The following is a 20,686-nucleotide window of genomic DNA, read 5'->3' as shown; positions in this document are numbered from 1 at the left end:
TGAAGCCAGCAGAGCAGGCTCGGCTCCTCATGCAGCAGCATCCCCACAGGATCCCACTGGGAAGCTGCTCCCGACCTCCAGCGCTCGCTGGTGACGCTCCAGCCTCACTCCAGCCTCACTCCAGCCTCAGTCCAGCCTCTCTCCAGCAGCACCGGGAGAGGCGGGGATTTGCAAAGCCCCAACGGAGATGTGGCACTGACCCCTGCTGACAACTCCTGCCCCAGCCCTGCACCGGAGAACGGCTGTGCCTGGAAAAGGCCACGTGGATAAGAGCAGGGATGTGGGAATGCTCCTCAGAAACCCTGTGGAAGGAAAGGATCCTGCTGCTGATGAGGGACCTGCCCAGGCCCCTGCTCCCACCACCCAAAACATGCAGAGGAGCATACTGGAGATGGAGTTTATTTAAGATGCAATGAAAAATCCAATTATTGCACTTCAAACCGCCAGTGGGCAAGGATGGATGGGATAATTGAAAGAAATTCCTGGCTGGGAGGGTGGGCAGGCCCTTGCACAGGGTACCCAGAGCAGCTGTGGCTGCCCCTGGATCCCTGGAAGTGCCCAAGACCAGGTTGGACAGGGCTTGGAGCACCCTGGGATGGTGGAAGGTGTCCCTGCCCATGGCAAGGGTGGAATTAGATGGGATTTAAGGTCCTTTGCAACCCAACCCATTCTGGGATTCAATGCTGATGATCAGGGCCAGCAGGGGAAATGAGCAATGTTCAGTGTATGGAATTCAGCAGCGTGAGGACCTCATGGAGCAGAGGAATGACGGGAACACACGAAGGATCTGTTCACACCCTTCCCTTGGGAATCATGCCTTTGATCAGCAGGCTGCAGTTTATTCCTTTAAATACATACATTTTGGCTCCAAGCCTGTCACTTAGTCCAAAAATGGTCACTCTCAATTAAGGCCTCCCAGGACAGCCCAGGACTAATAATCTATTTCTGGGTATTTCAAAAGACTCACAGCCACGTGTGCTGCTTGCAGGATGACAAATACTGAGTTTGCAATGCTCTCAGCGGTCCTTTACCAGGATTTTTTCCTCTTCCCAGTAATTTCAGAGCCTTAAAGAGTAGGAAGAGGATCTGACTGTCTCAGCACATCTCTCTGGGAGGGAGATCAAGTTCATTCAAGGGATGGTCATGGAATCCTGGACCATCTGCTTTCAACCTCCTGCTATTTCTTGTCCCCAGAAGATGTGCAGAGGCTGGAAATCCACTTGCCCAGGTTTTGCATCTCCCCAGTTAAGTTTTGGATGTGAAGCAGCTCCATCCCACCTTGGAAGGGTCCAGCCTTGCCCTTCATCTCTCTCCACTCTTGCACAGCACTCAGCTTTCCACAGACCTTGCTCCCTGCACCATTCCCAGCTCAGGAGGCACCAACCTTGCTGCTGTCACCGAGAGCAAAGACAAATGGAGGCTGCAAATAGCCCCTGGGCTCGTGACCAAGAAAATGCCAGCAGTGAGCAAAGCCATCTCCCAACCTGCCCACCCTTGGGATTTGCTGGCAGAGTTTTGTCCCAGCTATTCAGGACTGTTGTGTGACCTGAGCTCTGGCTTCTGGAATAAATCTGCTTTGACCAGATCCTCCTCTTCTCCCCCTGTGAGGATGAACAAGCTCATGAATTTGGGTCACAAGTCAGGTGTTAACACAACTGGGGGCTGGTTGGAGCAGCCCTGGAGTGGTGGAATGCTGGCTCCACATGGTTCCAATGCAGATGGAATTGTAGGATTTTCTGTCACACATCAGTAGAGCTTCTCTGGCAACCAGGTAGGAGAGAAGTGGGCTTTTTATCTTGGAATCACTCACCCCTTCCTGCTCAGAGGCAACTGAAGTGACTCTGGGACTTGGGGAATCTACAGAGCAGGGCAGCAGGGCAGAATTGTCTTTTCCAGTGTAGCTTGTTGCTTGATGAGCTCCCAAGATCATCCAGGGCACAACAAGTGGGATGTACAGACACCTCCGCGGCATCAGAACCCCCCAAGCACCCAGCAACAGGGAGTGGCCTTTCCTTTCACCATTCCTTGACAGTTAAACCTCTTCTGTCCTTGGAGAACAGGCTGGGACAGTGCCAGGCGTTCCAGGGCAGTCCCACACCTTTCCCCAGCCCGGCTCTCAGAGCTCGCTGTGCCTCCTGCCCGGCTTGTCCCTCGCTGCCAGCCTCGGGGCCGTCCCCCGCAGGCCCCTCCCAGGGACACCGACTGCCTCTGCTGTGCTCTCCGGGGACGGCTCCTCCCGGCTGCCACTGTCCCCTCCGGCGCTGTCCCCTCCGGGGTTTTGGGGCGGGTGCTGTGCCGGGGAGGCCCCGGGCTGAGGGGACAGCTCAGGCACGGATGGCTCCATCATCTGGAGGAAGTCGTAAGCAGGGAGTGGTGGCTTCCAGTCCTCCTCAGACAAGGTACCTGAGCAGCAAATACAGCCCCAGTCAGTAGGTGAAGAGTTATCTCCCACCTCCATGGATATTTCCCTTTTTGAGGAATTATGGCTTCCGCCCCCCCCGCCCCCATTCTAATGAATACAAAATTAAAAATCTTTTCTGAAAGATCAGAGAACCACAGAACCAGAGAACCACAGAACAATCTGGGCTGGAAGGGACCTTAAAGCCCAGCTCATTCCAGCCCCTGCCATGGCAGGGACACCTTCCACTGTCCCAGGTGGCTCCAAGCCCTGCCCAGCCTGGCCTGGGACACTGCCAGGGATCCAGGGGCAGCCACAGCTGCTCTGGGCACCCTGTGCCAGGGCCTGCCCACCCTCACAGCCAGGAATTCCTTCCCAATCTCCCATCCATCCCTGCCCTCTGGCAGCCATTCCCTGTGCCCTGTCCCTCCATCCCTGTCCCCAGTCCCTCTCCAGCTCTCTTGAGGAAGGCAGATCCATCCTGACTTCTTCCAAAGCCTCATCAGGCTGAGCAAGACCGGAGGGATGCAGTGAAAGCTTCACAGCACAAGCCAACCCTTTATGTCCTAAAGCCTGCAGTAAAACACCAGCTCCCTCATCCCTTCCCATCCAAAAAGAAATGCAGGAAGGTGCCTGAAGAGCAGCTACTTCTTACACTGTCAACTGGGAGCTGGGAGGTTTTTTATGAGCAAGCTGTGGTTGGGAATAGGAAAACACAGCCAGATTTGGGGATTATCACAGAGAAAAGATGTCAATTCCAAACTATCCACGTTTGGCTCTGAGCATTAAACAGTCCCAAAGCAAACTTGTGAGTGTGGGCATTCTCTCTTGGCTGGACTATTTGTACTTCTGCAGCTCTAACAAGCAGAGCTGCTTTTTCCATCGTTAAATTCCAGGGCAGACAATTTATTGCACGTAGAATCTTCTCATAAACACACTGGAGCTCACAGTGTGTGCTTGGGAACGTTGTAAACCTGTGTCCACTTACTGCTGGGAATCTCCAGTCCTGCTTGGAGCTGCTCCAGCCACGACAAGATGTTCATCTCAGTGATGGACTGCTCTGAGGGGAACTTGAACACCTGACCCCCAGCATGGAGATTCACCCAGAGGAGAAGGGGCAAGGGAGGAGTGGTGGAGAAGTATGTCCTCAGGATCCCATATCCCACTGGAGTCTTCTTCCTGTTGGGAAAAAGGAGATTCAGGTTTGGCAGCACAACAGGACTGAGAGCCAAAAAAAAAACCACCAAAGCAGAGTTTGGTGGGACTGCAGCAGCAGCATCCTTGGAAGTGTTCAAAGCCAGGCTGGACAGGGCTTGGAGCAAGCTGGGACTGTGGAAGGTGTCCCTGCCCAAAGATGGGCTTTAAGGTCCCTTCCAGCCCAAACCATTCCAGGATTCTGTGATTCTAAGCACTGTAAATAAGCCTGGTGCTTAAGGAACCTGTTAGGATCCAAGAGGGAGAGAGCAGACAACAGCCTGGATGTGTGAAGAAATCCTTGAGCAGGACAAACTCTGTAGGAAGGTGGGAGATGTTTTCCACCTTAAGATTTTAAGGAGAGCTGGTTCAAGAGTGGGACAGGTCCTGTAGCCCCCCAGGTCAGGCCCTGTCTGCAGGGACAGCTGAGAGCTCCTTCCAGCCCCTTCCAGCTGCTGCTGCTGCAATTCCACAGGGACTGAAAGGCAAATTGCTCAGGTGACACACAGAGAGTGAAAACAGGACACTGAGCCAGAGGGACAGCAAGCCCACAGAGGTGCTGAGACATTCCTGCACTGTTTCAAGGCTTCAGGTCTGAGCTGGCTCTTGCCCTGGGAATGAAGGCTTCTTTCTAGGATGAGGGACTTTTGACAAGGACATGAAGTGACAGGACACAGGGAGTGCCTTCCCACTGCCAGAGGGCAGGGATGGATGGGAGATTGGGAATTCCTGGCTGGGAGGCTGGAAAGGTGCCCAGAGCAGCTGTGGTTGCCCCTGGATCCCTGGAAGTGTCCAAGGCCAGGCTGGATGGGATATCTTGGACAGTGGAAGGTGTCCCTGCCCATGTCAGGGGTTGGAATGAGATGATCTTTAATGCTCCTTCCACTCCAAACCCTTCTGGGGTTCTGCCCTGTTTTGTGGCAGTGCCATTCTGCTCTGGCACAAGAAGGCTTTTTGTGTCTCAGCAAGGCAGAGCAAAGGCAGATGTGTAGGTGGGGAAGTTCCAGGACTCTCATTTCTGGTGCATTACTGGCAGCCCAATCCCCTTCTCCCTGAGCACATGTGCATTTCCCCCTCAGCTAAGCTCCAGCCCACGCTGGTCACGGCTTCCCAGACTTCAAAGCAAGTTATGATTAAACCACTGAAGCTTCTCTGGGCTTGGGCACAACAAACAGAGGCCAAAAAATTCAAAATGCAACTAAGAAGAGGAGGATTTTAAAAAATCCCCTTTCCTACAATCAATCTTTTATTATTTAGGTCTTAAATTAATTTTGTTGCCTCAATATTTTTTAAATTTAATTTATGGGGCTTCTGGTTGAACCTTTTTGTGAAAGCTTTCTTTCCCCAGTCAATGACCAGTCATTCCCTCTAATTGCTGGTGGAAAATCACCATAAGACATTCCAGGAGGGCAAATTTCCATATTTTTTTTCCCATATGCACTTTATCCCATCCCAACAAAAATGCAAATAACACCAGACCCAGGGTCAAGCTACTACAAGCACTAGAGAACATTTTCCTCTATTGAAAAAAACTATTTCTGCAATCAATTAAATATTTACTAATTTTACTTTGTCAGGCAATTTTTACAGTTGCCCAGAACACTGAGTGAACCATTGCTCAATGGTTTGACCTCCAATTCCTGATGATTTCAGACCAAATACATTACCAGCTTGTCTTCTCAGCAATTGCAGCCTCAGGGGTTTTTTCTGCAAGGCTCAGAGTGAGTTAATGGAAAGAAGAGATTTTCAAACACTCACAGGTTCAACCAGCAAACCACAAATGTCTGCTGGGGTCTTCCTTTTGCCAGCTTCAGCATTTCCTTGCTTTCCACCTGACTGATGTCACCAGCACTGAACAGGATGAGGAAGGGTTTTCCCAGCTGCAGGTACTGGGGCAGATTTGGCACGGTGATTTCTGGCTGCAGGACGTCACAAACAAGAAATTGGGGGTTATGGGGAGAAGAAAACAGGAGAAATTCCAATTTCTACTAAGCAAAGCTCCAGTGTCTGTGTGGAATGTGGGAAGCAGGAAGAAGGCTGGGATTTTGGTGCACTTGGGGATGTCTTTGCCCAACCCAAGTGCACCAAGTTCGTGGGAGCAGCTGTGAGCTTGGAGATGGGGATGTGAGCAGAGCAGGCAGAGGCTCCAAAAGGCACATGGAAAAAGCCCTGGGAACAGGGAATAGACCCAATAATAACTGTGGCAATTAGCAGGTGAGTGACTCTGAGGCAAGTCCCTCAACTCCAGGGTCTCCTACTCCAAGACCACACAGCAAAGAGCAGATTTCTGTCCTGACTCCCTGCTCCAAGCCATAAAATTTGAAAACAAACTTGGCACGATAAAAATAACAAGCGGACACGGCCGTTCCGCAGAACTCCACGCTATAATCAGGGCTCTGCAAATGACTGCAATGGAAAAAAGGCATTTTGATTTTATTTTTACTCACAAAAATGTCCAGCAGTTCATATCTGATCATCTGCACCATGTCCTGCACGCTGTGTTGGGACAGAGCGATGCCTTCCACGCTCTGGCTGCCGCTCCGGGCCAGGAGGAGGGCAGGGGGGGACACTGAGTATTTCTGGGATCTGAAAAACAGGGATGGGCACAGGGCTTAGGACACACCCTGACCCACATTGCCAGGCAATATGTTTTCTATTTGCCATCTGTGTGGCAGTTGTCTTCTGTTCATTGGGCAGGTTTTTTTATCTCTTCCACACTCACTCCTCCCTCGGGGAGACACCTGCTGATAAGAGCCATGGAATGTCCCTGCATGGCTGATAAGAACTACAGCATCCCATTGGGAGATGTGAGCCCAGAGGGAGGAGCCAAGCATTCCTGCCTGGATATAATCTGGAGATTCTGGAACACCAGCACAGCTTCTGCACTGGATTGCCCAGAGGAGCAGCAGCTGCCTCTCCTTCCCCTGGATCTGCAGAGGAAGACTCCACCCTTCTCCAGGATCCCTGCTCCAGCAGAGCCACCCCTGGCACTGCAGGAGGGCTGAGCCACAATTCCAATGGGGCTGCTGCCAGCACCCTGACCCACAGGGTGTCAGGCTGGGTTCTGACTCTGCCAGTGCTGTTTTGGTTTCCTGCATTGTTTATTTTATTATTGTATTTGCTGGGAATCTGCCCTGATGAAGGCAGGAATGGTGAATCTGACTCCATGTTCTCAGAAGGCTGATTTATTACTTTATAATACTGTTAAAGAATACTAAACTATACTAAAGAATACAGAAAGGATACTTACAGAAGGCTAAAAAGATAACAATGAAAACTTGTGACTCTTCAGAGTCTTAAGACAGCTTGGCCCCAATTGGTCAAAAAGTGAAAACAACTCACAGCAGAATCCAATGGAACAATCACCTGTGGGTAAACAATCTCCAAACACATTCCACGTGAGCACAACACAAGAGAAGCAAATGAGATAAGAATTGTTTTCTTTTTCTCTGAGGCTTCCCAGGAGAAAAATCCTGGGCAAAGGAATTATTTCAGAGAATGTGAATGCCACATTTTATCTTTTAATTTTTCTTCCCTAATAAAGAACTGTTATTCCTGCTCTCATATTTTTGCCTGAGAGCCCCTTAATTTCAAATTTATAACAATTCAGAGGGAGGGAGTTTGCATTTTTCCATTTCAGGGGAGGCTCCTGCCTTCCTTAGCAGACACCTGGCTTTCCAAACCAAGACAACCCCAAATGTGCTGCACACAGAGCTGGTGTCCTCCTGGAGACATGTCCCATCCCTGGAAGTGTCCAAGGCCAGGTTGGACGGGGCTTGGAGCACCCTGGGATAGTGGAAGGTGTCCCTGCCCATAGCAGGGGGTGGAATGGGATGAGCTTTAAGGTCCCTTCCAACCCAAACCATACAGGAATTCTGGGATTTTATTCCTACTTCTCCTTCATTTTCACACCCATGGTTGGGTGATGCAAAAACCCACCCAGGGCTTCACTCTGCCTCCCCAGGCAAGGCAAACACAGGTCTCAGATTCCATCCAAGGGACACAACCACCCACCCAAAACAACCTCCAGGAGTTGATCCAGTTTTTGCCTCAGCAAACAAACCCAAAAATGCTGGTGAAGTCCAAGCCCCACGTTGGAGCAACACACACAGGCTGCACCCACCCATTCTTGGTGGAGTAGTCAGATGATGCTTTGTCCCACAAATCCCTTCTGGTAAGAGGGGTTAAAGTACTCAAAGAAAAGCTGAGAAAGTGGGAAAAGCAAAAATAGGAGAAGTCTGAGCAAAGAAAGGGCAGGGGGGACACCAACACCAAGCCAGGACAGCAATTTTCTAGAAGTTTGAGGAACTTCAGCCCTGGAGGCTCCAGATGGCACTGCCTAGAGGAAGGGTGTGACAGGGGAAATCAGCTGCCTCTGCAGTTTTTGGAGTCAAGTCTGGTTTGTTTTTCAAAGGCTCCTGGAAGTTTTTCAAAGGCTGTGACACCAAAGAATCCCAGAATGGTTTGGGTTGGAAGGGACCTTAAAGCTCAGCCAGTTTCATTCCCCTGCCATGACAGGGACACCTTCTACAGTCCCAGGCTGCTCCAAGCCCTGTCCAACGTAGACTTGGACACTGCCAGGGATCCAGGGGCAGCCACGGCTGCGTGCCAGGGCCTCACCACCCTCACAGGGAGGAATTTCTTTAGGTCATCAATGACACAACAAGTGGAGGGAACTGCAGATAATTCATTTCCATGATGTCCAACTCTTGTGGAGGCCTTTCCCTTCCTCCATCAGAGCATTTATCTCTCTGGGACTAACACAACAACTGCAAACCTCACTGTGAGCTGATGTATTTACAGTTGATTAAGTCTGGCAAAACCCTAAAAAATATTTAATTCAGGGATGCTGAACTTATTAAACTTCTATGGGTTTTAAAGAGATTCTTTGGCTTGGTCATGGCTCAGAGGAGTGAGGATTCTTGTTCCCTGTAAAAATACATCACCTTTGATATATTCAGCAGCCTTTGATAAGCATCTGTGAGGGTGGTGAGGCACTGGAAGAGGATTCCAGAGAAGATGCTCCTGGATCCCTGGAAGTGTCCAAGGCCAGGCTGGACAGGGCTTGGAGCAACCTGGGACAGTGGAAGGTGTCCCTGCCCACGGCAGGGGGTGGAACTGGATGGGCTTAAAGATTTCTTCCAATCTAAACCATTCTGGGGTTCTATTCTATGATTCTATAAGGAAATATCTTATAGACTGTCAGAAAATCACCAAATTCCCCAGCTACACTCTATCCTGAAATGCCTTCTCCTCTTCCTGGTACTGAGGGGTTGTGCTGTTGCTCACCACAGCTTTCTATTTATACAGCAGGACCATTGAGTGGGTAACACGAGTCTTGCATTTCAATCAAAACCATCCGCAAACAAATACTTGGCAGCAATCTCTGACAATGAGACCTCGTGCAAAGCATTTCTTCCTCAATGCCTTTTTCCCCTTCATTAGTGACCAGCCCAGCAGGTGCCTGCTGGGCAAACAGCTTTGCTCACAACAGCCTTTGTGTATCCTGCAGCCCTTTTTACTCTGGAAAAGGTCTACAGGATGCACAAAAGGGGAATCAGCTTTCTGTGACCTGGGAACCATAAATATTTTCTCCCTGAGCACTGAGCTCAAGAATGGCTTTTCATTTTCTGAAGAAGGGAAGTGAGCCTGGCTCTTGCATAAGGAATTCCTGTAAGTGTTTACTTTCTGCTTACAGTGGAGAAGTCCATCAGCTACAGTAGCTTCACCCACAAATCACAGCCAAAATCCAAATTTGGCAGAAGGACTATCAATATAAACAGCACTAAATATTCCTGCTAAACAGGAGCAGGCTGCAGACTCCAGGAGCAGGAGCAGGGAGGTGGATTCTTGCATGTGTCAGCTCTGAGAGAACAAAGGCTTCTTCTTCTACTGATACCTTGAGAGATCACCCTGTCCTCTGCTTTTTTTTTTCCTTCTATCAGCTGGGCTGAAATCCTCAGGAAAGAGAAGTCTTAACTGATGCCTGGAGCAGTTTGGTTAATAAAGATGTATTCCCAAGGTATTTGCATTTTTATTCTCCGTGCTCACCACGAAAATGCCCGTGTGTCATCAGGAATGCATCACACCTCTGAGGAACTAATGCAAATAATTCTCTGCTGCACTGTAGCTGTTAAACCCACACCTGGAAAACAGGCCAAGGACCTCCTGGGATTTTTAACTCTGCCTTGATAGCTAATTCCTGATGGAAATGAGATGCCAGGGCAGGCTGGAGATTCCCCCTGGATCCAACTGCATTTCTAGGCATTGAAGCACCTCTCACACTCCAACCCAAAGGACTTTGTCCCTTGCTGAGTGTTAATGACACAGGTAAGATCCCATTACCTCCCACCTGGCTTCGAGTCAGGGATGCAATTCCAGCAGGAATGCAGCTCCATGGCAAGACAACAATTCTTTCCCAGCTTCCAAAGCCTTTTCCAGCACCCAGACTTAATGTCCACTCCACTCCTAGCCCAAGTAGTCATAAGCAGCTTCTTTTCTGCCTGTTCTTGGCAACTGGGAGCAACCACCAGAGCAAGGGAAGGCACTGCAGGGGCTATCCATCATTTTTTCCTCCCTCACACACTGGTGGTGTAATTTTTCCAGCCTGTTTTTTTTTGTTTGTTTGTTTGTTTTTATTTTCAGAAAGGTTTGCTCCTGTTTGTGTGAGGAACACAACCACATCCATGGGGGCTGAAGGACTGACAATGAAAGTGAGTATGAACAGCAGGAAGGTGACCATGGACAGGCTGAGAACCAGTGGCAGAGCCAAGGTAACAATTCCCTTTGGATGAGTCCTGAGCCATCTCCCTGCAGGAAAAAGTCACTTGTAGCTGTCCCTCAGCACAATGACACTTGCTCCAGGCACTGCCTTTCACTAAGTGCAGATCAGCTCGAATTCTTCCCAAAGAAAAAGAGAAACCACTTACAAAGCCAAGGCATCATCTTCAAAATACATCCCCATCCTTACGTGGCCACTTAGGATGTTTCCTGCCTCTTCAAAAGCTTCCCTGGCTGTAAAAAAGACAAAGACACAAGAATAAACAACACAAAGAGAGGTGTTGAGGTTTTTTCCTGGAAACCTGATTGATGCCTGCACACATAACATCCTGCCAGAGCAGATTTTCAGGAATTAAACTAGGATTAGAGGCTCCCAAAAAATTACTGCAGCTCAGAGCTGCAGGCCATGGGAGGAGGAGCAGGCAGAGAGCAAGGATTAGGGCAAAATTCCCATTATGAGAACAGTGTTTGCCCTTCAGCTACCAGCACTGAGCCTCCAGGATCTGCAGGACACAGGCACTGCTGGAAAATGAAATGTCTTTAAGGACTTAGAGTCTGTAAGTATTCTTGGAAACAGGAGACCAATTATAAGTCTAAACAAAAATCTTATAAATCCCAGTGACCTTTGAGAAATGATGGATGGTGGCTTTACTGGAGTAGGGCTAAGAGCCTGGAGATAAACCAACCTTTCCCTCAAGTGTCTCTTGGTTTATCCAGCTCTTCCCAGCAGACTGGGGCTGTTGCAGGATAAGGAAAAACCAGGCTGGGCTCTCTTGATCACAGCTGAGACTGAGAGCACAGCTCCAAAACAAAGCTGGCTGCAGAGCTGCTTCATTCCCTTATAAAAAGCCTCCAATTCCACAGAATTCCAGAATGATTTAGGTTGGAAAAGACCTTAAGCTCATCTTGCTCCACCCCCTGCCATGGGTAGGCACTCCTTCCATCAGACCAGGTTGCTCCAAGCCTTGTCCAGCCTGGCTGTGGCTTCAGGCAGTGGATCCAGGGAAAGCCAAGTTTTGTGGGAACATGCAAGGCACGGTGAGGAACTTGTGAAATGCAGAGATCAGAGCTCCAGACAGCTGCCGCCAAAGGTGGGGGGAGAACAGGGAGGATTTCAACACCACCACCCCCCTCCTCCTCTGCACTGAGCAACTGAAAGCAACAAAACCAGTTCTTCTGACCCAAGGAGAGGGAGAAATGTCACTTTTTGGAGAAGCCAGGTTTTTCCTGAGAATTAAGGGGGTATCTCAGACATAGCCAGGATATAAATCGCTGTCACACACCAGTGACTGCTCCTCAGAACCTTCACTGTCACAGCAGAGGCCAGCCCAAGCTCCTGGGAGCAGTGACTCAGAGCTCAGTAGATGGAGCTGCCTCTCAATTGGTGACTTTTTGGTTCTTTGATTCCTGTTTTGCAGCTACACTCAAAGCTGTGTTTTCCACCGTTTCCCATGTGGCCCATAAACTTTCATTTAAACTGCTTTCCTTTTGAAATGGAAGGAGTTCCTTAAGGAGTGGCTCACTGAGGGCTCAGTCATTATCATAGAATCTCTGAATGGGCTGGGTGGGAAGGGACATTAAAGACCAGCCAGTGCCACCCCTGCCATGGGCAGGGACACCTTCCACTGTCCCAGGCTGCTCCAAGCCCTGGCCTTGGGCACTTCCAGGGATCCAGGGGCAGCCACAGCTGCTCTGGGCACCCTGTGCCAGGGCCTGCCCACCCTTCCAGCAGGGAATTCCCAGTTCTCAGTGTCCCATCCATCCCTGCCCTCTGGCAGTGGGAGCCATTCCCTGGCTCCTGTCACTCCAGGCCATTGTCCAAAGCCCCTTTCCAGCTGCTACAGAGAAACCATTCTTGGATGTTGCTTTCCAGCTCTTCTGGTTGTTTGGTTACTTGATTTTATCAGTGCTGAAGGAAAAGTTCCCATCCCAAGTTCCTCCACCAAGCTTTAAATCCCCACTTGAGATATGAACTTGTCTTGAAGTGCTGCCCTGGGTCAGCCCTGGCTGCAGGAATTCCCTCCTAAGTCAGAATAACCTCCAGCAATACCAGGCTTATTTTTTGACCTGATTATGTCCTCCCTCCCCATCACACTTCCAAATTTTTCCCTAATTCTGTTCTAGACCCAGAGCCACTCACCAGCCCATATTTCTCCAGGTTCTTTGCTTTGTACCCAAAACCCCCTAAATTCACACAGCTCCACTGCAGACAGGAAGCACTTAAAAAAAAAATCCATTTAAATATTTCCTAGGAAATGATTCCCCCCTGAAAACACGATTTTCATCCCCTGAGGAGGCTGACCATGCTCTGCAGCACAATCCTTGAGCTGGAATCCCAGCTGCCCTGAATTGCACAAGCACAACTTCACTGCTTTGGGGACAAGGGCTCAAACTGCCTGATGAGGAAGGGTCTAAAATCCCTGCAGAGTTTTGGGAAGCAGGATCTGAGCCTCACTTTTTATCCTTCTAGAAGGAGGCATCTTCTGAGTGTGCTCTCCAGCACAGCAGCTCCTGCTGCATCTCCCCTGCCCTCCTCACTGATGCTGCCAAGCCCAGTGAGGCACCAGAGCTCAGGGATATTTTTAAATATTTTCAAACATTTCAATATTTTTAAATATTCTTGAGGGTTTAGGACAGTTTTACTTCCTAGGATGCTTCCAGTTTCTGCATCAAAACCAAATTTCTGTCCTAAAAGTTCTCTGAGTTTCCAGAAAAACCTCACAATACATTCACCTCTTCCTAGAAAATTTTATTTAGGATTTTTCCACCAAGCCTCTTTTAGCTCAGACCCCACAAAGGGCTTCTTAACATAGTCCTGATGCTAAGGGTTGGTAAAGCTCCAGGATGTTTTTAGCAGGACATCTCATTGCTCTGTTTCAGGTGACCAGAAATGACAATGACCCCCACTCGCTGCTGCTCGGGGTTAGAGCAGGAATTCTGCCAGGAGAAAATGGTTGGGAAATCCAGATCAATCTGCAGGTTGGTAAGAGAACAATGTGGTTCTCCTGACTCCAGCCTGGTTTGATGCCAGCACAGCTGCTCCAGGTTCCTGCTCCCTCAGGCTGTTCTGCATCACAGCTCCAGCACCCTCAGGAAGTGGGTGGAGAAGACATCCCAAATTTCATCTCCCTGTGGCTGAGCTACCCCAGGCTGAGGATGCCATTCTGGACTGGAATGTGCCCTGAGGGAAGAGACAATCCTACAGGATCCACAAAAGCTGTCTGGAACCTCTCAAGGTTCTTGTTTGCATGGAATGAAATGAAAAACTTCTCTGTAGGATCCCAGAATGGTTTGGGTTGGAAGGGACCCCAAAGCTCACCCAGTTCCAAACCCCTGCCATGGGCAGGGACACCTTCCACCATCCCAGGCTGCTCCAAGCCCTGTCCAGCCTGGCCTTGGGCACTTCCAGGGGCAGCCACAGCTGCTCTGGGCTGGATTAAAGGTTTTTTGGGATCAGTAGAGTTTCCTGTTGTATTTACCAGATTAGATCTCCAGAGGAAGGCAGAGATTTGATTCTCAGCTGGCTCAGGGAACACAGCCCAAGTGTTTTCTAGTTGGTTCCAGGCATCCTGTCTTGCTTTTACCTCTTCCCTCTGGACCTTCTCATGTGAGAAAGTAGCTTGGTTTGCATTAAACCAAAGTTTAGAGGCACAAGGGAGCTCTAAAATGAAAAATAGTCTGAAAGTTTGATCTTAAGCAAGATCAGGAAGTTCTCCTATTTTTAAGGCAGCAATTCCCAGGAGGAGCTGGCAACTGAGAGTCTGTGGGGTTGGAAGATCTCAGCTCCCAACTGTGAGGCCCTGGCACAGGTGCCCAGAGCAGCTGTGGCTGCCCCTGGATCCCTGGCAGTGCCCAAGGCCAGGCTGGACAGGGCTTGGAGCACCCTGGGATGGTGGAAGTGTCCCTGCCATGGCAGGGGTGGAACTGGATGTGCTTTAAGGTCCCTTCCCACCCAGAGCACTCCATGATTCTGTGATTTGCCTGATCTTCCCTCTCCAGACTGGCTTTATTCCCTCTCCCCTGGTAACACATTGCATTTCTGTGTCCATCTATTCCAAAACCCACAAGTGGATTTCATTGAGTTGTTCACATTTCCTTCCTTCTGATACAGGACACTTCTGGTTTATCCTATTGCTGTGCTTTTTTTAAAAAAAAAATCAAGTTTTTGGATTGTGGGCTACTGCTTCTTCAGGAGAAGCCAGCAAGATCCAAGAGTGGATCTCTTCCTTTTTTAAGGAAGAATATGCTGGGACAAGTTGCACATGGGCTCCAGGAAGAGACTGATGGATCTGGGCTAAACCAGAGGCTTAAAGGGAATTTAGTGCCAGCCTACAGCTACTTTGAAGGGACTCATAAAGAGGACAGAGCCAAACTCCTCAGGGTAAGGGGCAGGAGGCACAACAGGAACACAAGCTTGGGAAGTTTCTACTCCCACAGTGGGCATAGCAAACCCAGCTGGCAGCTGAATGTCCTCTGAGCCAGGGATGGATCTGAAATCCCACACCTGGAACCATCTGCAAGCCTCCCACTGTACAACTGGAAAAGGCAGTGCCAGGTGTGTTGTGAACTTCCAGCAGCTGGAAGCATCCCTGTCCCACCAGGAATGAAGCTGGACAGTGTTTAACCCCCAATCCCAACAAACCTTTGCTGGTGGCTGAGCTAAAAACTCCCAGCAGTGAGGTGTGGTGGTGGGATGGGAGCTCAGATGGAAATTCCCCTCTTAAATATCCTTCTGCTTCATCCATGGTGGCCAGCTTCAGTGGGCAGGAAACTTGGCTCCTGTGGAAAGGCAGAGAAAGAACCTGGGCTGTTGTTTTTTTTTGCTTTTGGGACGAAGAGACAACAGGGCAACCTCAACCCAACAAGGGCCCATCACAATGGGACAAGTGTGACACCTCATTAGGGACAAAAATTATCATTTGGCATGGTGATAATTATCACCAGAGAGGTGCTGGAGCTGGTGACAGCAAAGAGAAAACAGCCTGAGCCAAACTGAGAGCCTTGGGATCCCCACTAAAAATAACAGAGAAGGAATTCCAGCAGAAAGACAGGGATGGTGACAGAAGATGTGGCAGATGTCCCACTGGGGATTTGTCACTCACAGCAGGATGAAGCTGCTCAGCTCTTCGGTCCCCCACATGCCACCATATGTCACTGACTGCTGTCCCCCCTGGTAAATCCTGAGGGTGGGGAACTGGGTGACATTCTCCTGGGAGCAGAGGCCAGGCCAGTCCCAGCAGTTCACCCGGGACAGCAAAACCCCTGGGGTTCCTAGAGTGGGGAAAAAAATACTCATGAATGATATGAAAACCTAAAACCAACAATCAGCTGGTTGGAAAATAAAGCTTTTTATTAGCTCAGTGGATATTATTGTCTATATTTGTATTAATGCTGGCAGAAATCTACCAAAATCCCTTTGAGTACAGCCCATTTCCCTCTTGAAATCACTCATTCCCAGAAACATCCACCTCTGACTGGTAACTCCAAGCAACACCACAAAATCCTGAGACATCTGTCCAGGAGCTTACAAGACAGTAGGGAAAGGCATTGGAAATACCTTAGGAATAAGGCCAAGAGAAAGAAATAATGCAGGCACTCACTAACAGGAAAGAGGGAAGATAAAGCTTGGCAAGATGGAGGAGGAGGATGCAGCCAAGGTTTTTGCATTTATTAAGTTGTTCAATACTGAAAAATCTCTGTTCTACCTCAAGCATGAAGCCAAATGCACATGGAGTTAAAGGGGATGGGAGAGAGATGTCCCATGCACTGTCCTCAGGCACAGGGTGGGATTCTTGGGGCTGTCCTGAGAGCCAGGAGTTGGGCTTGATGATTCTTGTGGAAGTCAGGATTTTCTGTGATCCCACCCAAGCCACCTTAAGAAAGGGGTCTCACAAGTAAGGGAGTGGGAAAGGAAAAGCATCTGGGAATTACAGAGCAGTCAGTCCAACTGTGGGTCCTGGGAAATGTTCTAAAAAGGCTTTTTATGGGTCTCACCAACACAAGAAACTCAAGAGGTTGGTAAGAAGTGAAACAAATAAAAAGTTGGCTCCTTGAGTGCTCTCTATGAGCCCAAGATTTGTGCAACTCCAGCATTTCCTTCAGCAAAGGACCATGGAGTCACAGAATGTTTGGGTGGGAAGGGACCTTAAAGCTCATTTAATTCCACCCCCTGCCATGGGCAGGGACCTTTCCACTATCCCAGGTTGTTCCAAGGCCTGTCCAGCCTGGCCTGGAGCACTTCCAGGGACCTGATCAGCCTTTCTTTCATCTTTGGGCTGGGTGAAGCCCAGCACAGGCTGCTGTTGATCCATGGCTAAGCCTGACTTAAATCCTGACCAGCTTCACTCCCTCCTCTCCCTTGGCTTCCAGCCTCACCTGAGCTGCCTCAGGGCCTTGACCAAGGACAGTGTCCACTTGTCCATGCCCAGTCTCAGAAATCTTCATTCCTTCCCCAAATCCTTCTTTGAACAAGACTCAAAAGTTGCCTGGGAAAGATGGGATAAAACCTAGAGACAAGTACACACATGGAGGCAGACCATGGCAAAGAATCCTCCAGAAACCAGGCTTGGGGCAGATGATGAGGGTTTCTCAAGAGAAATCAGCCAAGCTTTCTTCTCTCCCTGTCCTGGGTCTGATTCTGATCACTATTTTCATTAAAGGCCTGGCTGATGGAATAAAACACATCCAATCTGGTTTTGATCTCAAGCCTAGAGGGGCAGGAAGCAATTTGAAGGGCAAAGTGTGAGGACAGCAGCAATCCATGAGGAGAAGCAGGATGCAGGAAGGGGATGGACACTCAACAGCATCTGCAGCCCATGGGAAGAAAATGAAGTTCTTCTGTCCTGGTGAAACTCCTGCAGAGCCCAGCAGAAGAAGAACTTGCCAGACTTGCTGAAGCCAGCCTGGGAAACATTTTTGGAAAGGTTTAAGCAAATGAGAATCTGGAGCAGTTTGAAAGATTTTCCTCCTGAAGAAAAACCCAACCAAGTTTGGCCTGGAGATCACCAGTGAGAGAGAAACAATAAAATCCAACAACACGTCAGGGGTGCTCTGAGGGGCTGTGGGAGCACTGGGCAGGGTCAAGCAGCAGCCCATGCCAAGGTGGGGAGGGCTGACCAAATATTGAAACGAGTTCCTGAGAACTGAGGCCAGCTGAGTGTTGCACAAATGTTGTGCAGAGGAGCTGTGGAGCCCCTGACCCCTGGGAGAGTTCCAGGCCAGGCTGGACAGGGCTTGGAGCAGCCTGGGATAGTGGAAGGTGTCCCTGCCCATGGTAGGGGTAGAATGGGATGGAGATTTAAGGTCCCTCCCAACTCAAACCCTTCTGGGATTCCATGAGGATTTCTGTAGATGGGGGTGAAGGCAGAGGTGACCTCAGCAGGAATTCCTACTCCTTATCCCTGTGCCCTTGGCCTCCCACAGGACCATGTTCTGCAACCTTCATTTGAGGTTCTGCACTGCAGCTCACATCAGGAGTTTGCTGTTCTGCCTTGTGTCAAACTCTTGTGCAGAAAAAGCAGGAAGTGAAGGGCCTGCAAATCCCCTCAGACAAGAACTGTCCAAACACTCCACAAGAGCAGAAATGGTTCGTGTCATTCCCAGACTCTGCAGGAAGATCTCAAACTGAAAGCCTGAGCTCAGATTTGTTTCACACCTCTGAGCCAGTATAGCTGGTTCTCATTATCTCTTACCACGTCATCTTGTGTCTTGCCTAACTCTGGAAAATAATTCCATGGAAATGGAGCTTTGATGTCCTGTTAAAATCGAGTTTTGAAGCTGCTTGAAGCTTTCTCAAAGATGAATTTTGGATATTAGCTCAGGGAATTATTTACCATGTGCTCTGAAGGAGCCCCATCTGGCCTGAAAAACATCTGGTACAGGATGGTCCCTCTCCCATCCCAACCTGCACCACTTCATTAATGACTGAACAAGCAGAACTTTCAGGAACTGAGTAACTCAGCAAAGGACTGTCCAGCTCTGTGGCCACTGCTGAGGGGGAGGAAAGGTGAAAGAGGAACACAAAATCCTCCCCTGTGGTTTTAGGAGCTACTAAACCCAGCAACAGCAAAAACCTCTGTCCTAGAGGTCTTAGAAAACCAGGACAAGACAAACCATCAATGCCATAGGGAACAAGAAAAATCAGGAATCCCTTGAATTTACAATCACTTGAACTTATAATTATTTGGAAGGCAGGACTGGCATGGCGCATGAGCATGTTCAGGGAAAGGAACAGAGATGGGGAAGGGAATGGAGCACCAGGAGAGGCTGAGGGAGCTGGGCAGGGGCTCAGCCTGGAGCAAAGGAGGCTCAGGGGGCCCTTGTGGCTCTGCACAGCTCCTGCCAGGAGGGCACAGCCGGGGGGGTCGGGCTCTGCTCCAGGGAACAGGGACAGGAGCAGAGGGAACGGCCTCAGGTTGCACCAGGGGAGGTTTAGGCTGGATATCAGGGAAAATTCCTTCATGGAAAGGGCTGTCCAGCCCTGGCACAGCTGCCCAGGAAATTTTAAATCCCATCCTGGAGGGATTAAAAAGCTGTGTGGATGTGGCACGTGGGGACATGGAACAGTGGTGGCCTTGGCAGTGCTGGTTGGACTCGATTTTGGAAGGCTTTTCCAACCTAAACAATTCCATGATTGTATTAAAAAACAGCTCACTTGAAGAGCTGGTCCAAAGGCTACAACATGAAAGAGAAGTTATGTACAAAGTGCTTCACTCCCAGAGGAAGAATCCAATACAGAATGGGAACAACTACCTGGAAAAAATCACAGAATGAACCCTGAAATCCTCACTCCAGTTTTAGGCTCCATGGATATAAATTGCTAAATCACGCAGCTGATTTTCCTGCCTTTGAGCTACAATTTCACCTTGTCTTTGTAAATCCCTGGTCAAGAAGACTCCAGGAGCACAGAAGAGAGAAGCAGAACCATTTTTCATCACAATATATTGCTCCTCTTAGATACTCATTTCCTCTCTTCTTTGCAAAAAAAGGCCAATAACCCACCCAAGAAATGCTCAGCACTGTCTCACCTTCACATCCTCTACTCTTAACCCTGCTGCTTCCAAAATTCCCATCTTGCAAAAGCAAGCCAGAGGTGCAGCAGTGAGCCCCAGGGGGACTGGGAAATTCTTGCTCCAAGGGTAGAAAACCTGCTCAGTTCAGCAAGGCAGAGATGCTCCTCTTTGTCTCCTGCTAAACTGGATCTCTCAACAAATGGAAAACACTTGAGGACTGGAAACTTCCCTTGGTGAGGATCTGCTGAGCATCTGGAATGGGATGACTCACGGGGTCATTGCAGTCTCCAGCCTCCTCCACTCCCCTGTGTTTGATCACACACGGCCTATTCTCAGTGCCATTGTGCACAAAGAATTGGCATGGGGAGCAGGACCTGCTCCTGCAACTCAAAAAGTGCCTCCAGCACGGCTGATTCACTCCTCAGACAGCTGCTTGTGGATTCCCAGCCCTTGGGAAGGAAGCTCCACCCCGGAGCAGGCAGGAATACCAGGAATACCAATTCTGGGGAACTGAGAGTGCCCCAAGCCATACCCCACGTCCTATTCTCAGTTCTGCACAGCTTGACATCTTCCTGCTCCAGCCATCACTGAGAGCCCAGGGAACAGCATCCTCTGAGGTTTTCCAGCTCCTCTGGTAGCTGGTTCTCCCAGTTCCCTGAGGCACCTTCAGCAGCAGGGAAAAAGGATCTCCAGATCCACCAATGCAGCTGTTCTGTGTCTGCTCCCAGGTCATGGCAGGGAAGCCAGACTGGAGTCATTCCACAGGGTCACATCTGGCCTGGGAGGCTTGAGAGGGACCTCAGTTATCACAGAGGAAAGGCCCTGACCCCAGGCAGTTCATGATCTCTGCTGAGAATCTGTCTGTGGCTGCTTCCCTGCCCTGAGATTGCTATCAAGTGATTCAGAACACACATGGTGAAATCCTGGCCATGCAGAACCCACCAAGGGTTGGCCACTGGCTTGGGAAGGGGCTGGTTTTACCCACAGACTCTCCTGTTGCTTGGGATGGGGCTGGTTTTACCCACAGACTCTCCAGTTGCTTGGGATGGGGCTGGTTTTACCCACAGACTCTGTGTGCTTGGGAAGGGGCTGGTTTTACCCACAGACCCTGTGCTCCTTGGGAAGGGGCTGGTTTTATCCACAGACCCTGTGTGCTTGGGAAGGGGCTGGTTTTACCCACAGACCCTCTGTGCTTGGGAAGGGGCTGGTTTTACCCACAGACCCTGTGTGCTTGGGAAGGGGCTGGTTTTACCCACAGACCCTCCTGTGCTGCTTGGGAAGGGGCTGGTTTTACCCACAGACC

At 49.7% G+C, this 20,686-nt stretch overlaps 1 protein-coding gene across 3 annotated transcripts in view; it reads right to left on the bottom strand.

Annotated features, from left to right (window-relative positions):
- Positions 1 to 383: 383 nt before the first annotated feature.
- Positions 384 to 20,686, bottom strand: part of TXNDC16 (thioredoxin domain containing 16) — a 40,050-nt gene continuing 19,747 nt past the window's right edge. For all 3 annotated transcript variants that reach the window (XM_036383902.2, XM_036383901.2, XM_036383900.2), the window contains 7 exons: positions 15,475 to 15,643; positions 15,015 to 15,151; positions 10,522 to 10,606; positions 6,040 to 6,178; positions 5,351 to 5,511; positions 3,387 to 3,577; positions 384 to 2,403 (listed from right to left, as the gene is read on the bottom strand). In XM_036383902.2, the coding sequence (XP_036239795.1) occupies positions 2,117 to 2,403; positions 3,387 to 3,577; positions 5,351 to 5,511; positions 6,040 to 6,178; positions 10,522 to 10,606; positions 15,015 to 15,151; positions 15,475 to 15,643 (1,169 nt within the window). In that variant the 3' untranslated portion in view covers positions 384 to 2,116. The remainder of the gene's footprint in view (positions 2,404 to 3,386; positions 3,578 to 5,350; positions 5,512 to 6,039; positions 6,179 to 10,521; positions 10,607 to 15,014; positions 15,152 to 15,474; positions 15,644 to 20,686) is intronic.

The sequence above is a fragment of the Molothrus ater genome, chromosome 6, assembly GCF_012460135.2.
Source record: "Molothrus ater isolate BHLD 08-10-18 breed brown headed cowbird chromosome 6, BPBGC_Mater_1.1, whole genome shotgun sequence".
NCBI classification, from domain to species: Eukaryota; Metazoa; Chordata; class Aves; order Passeriformes; family Icteridae; genus Molothrus; species Molothrus ater.
This window is presented reverse-complemented; position numbering and strand designations above follow the sequence as displayed.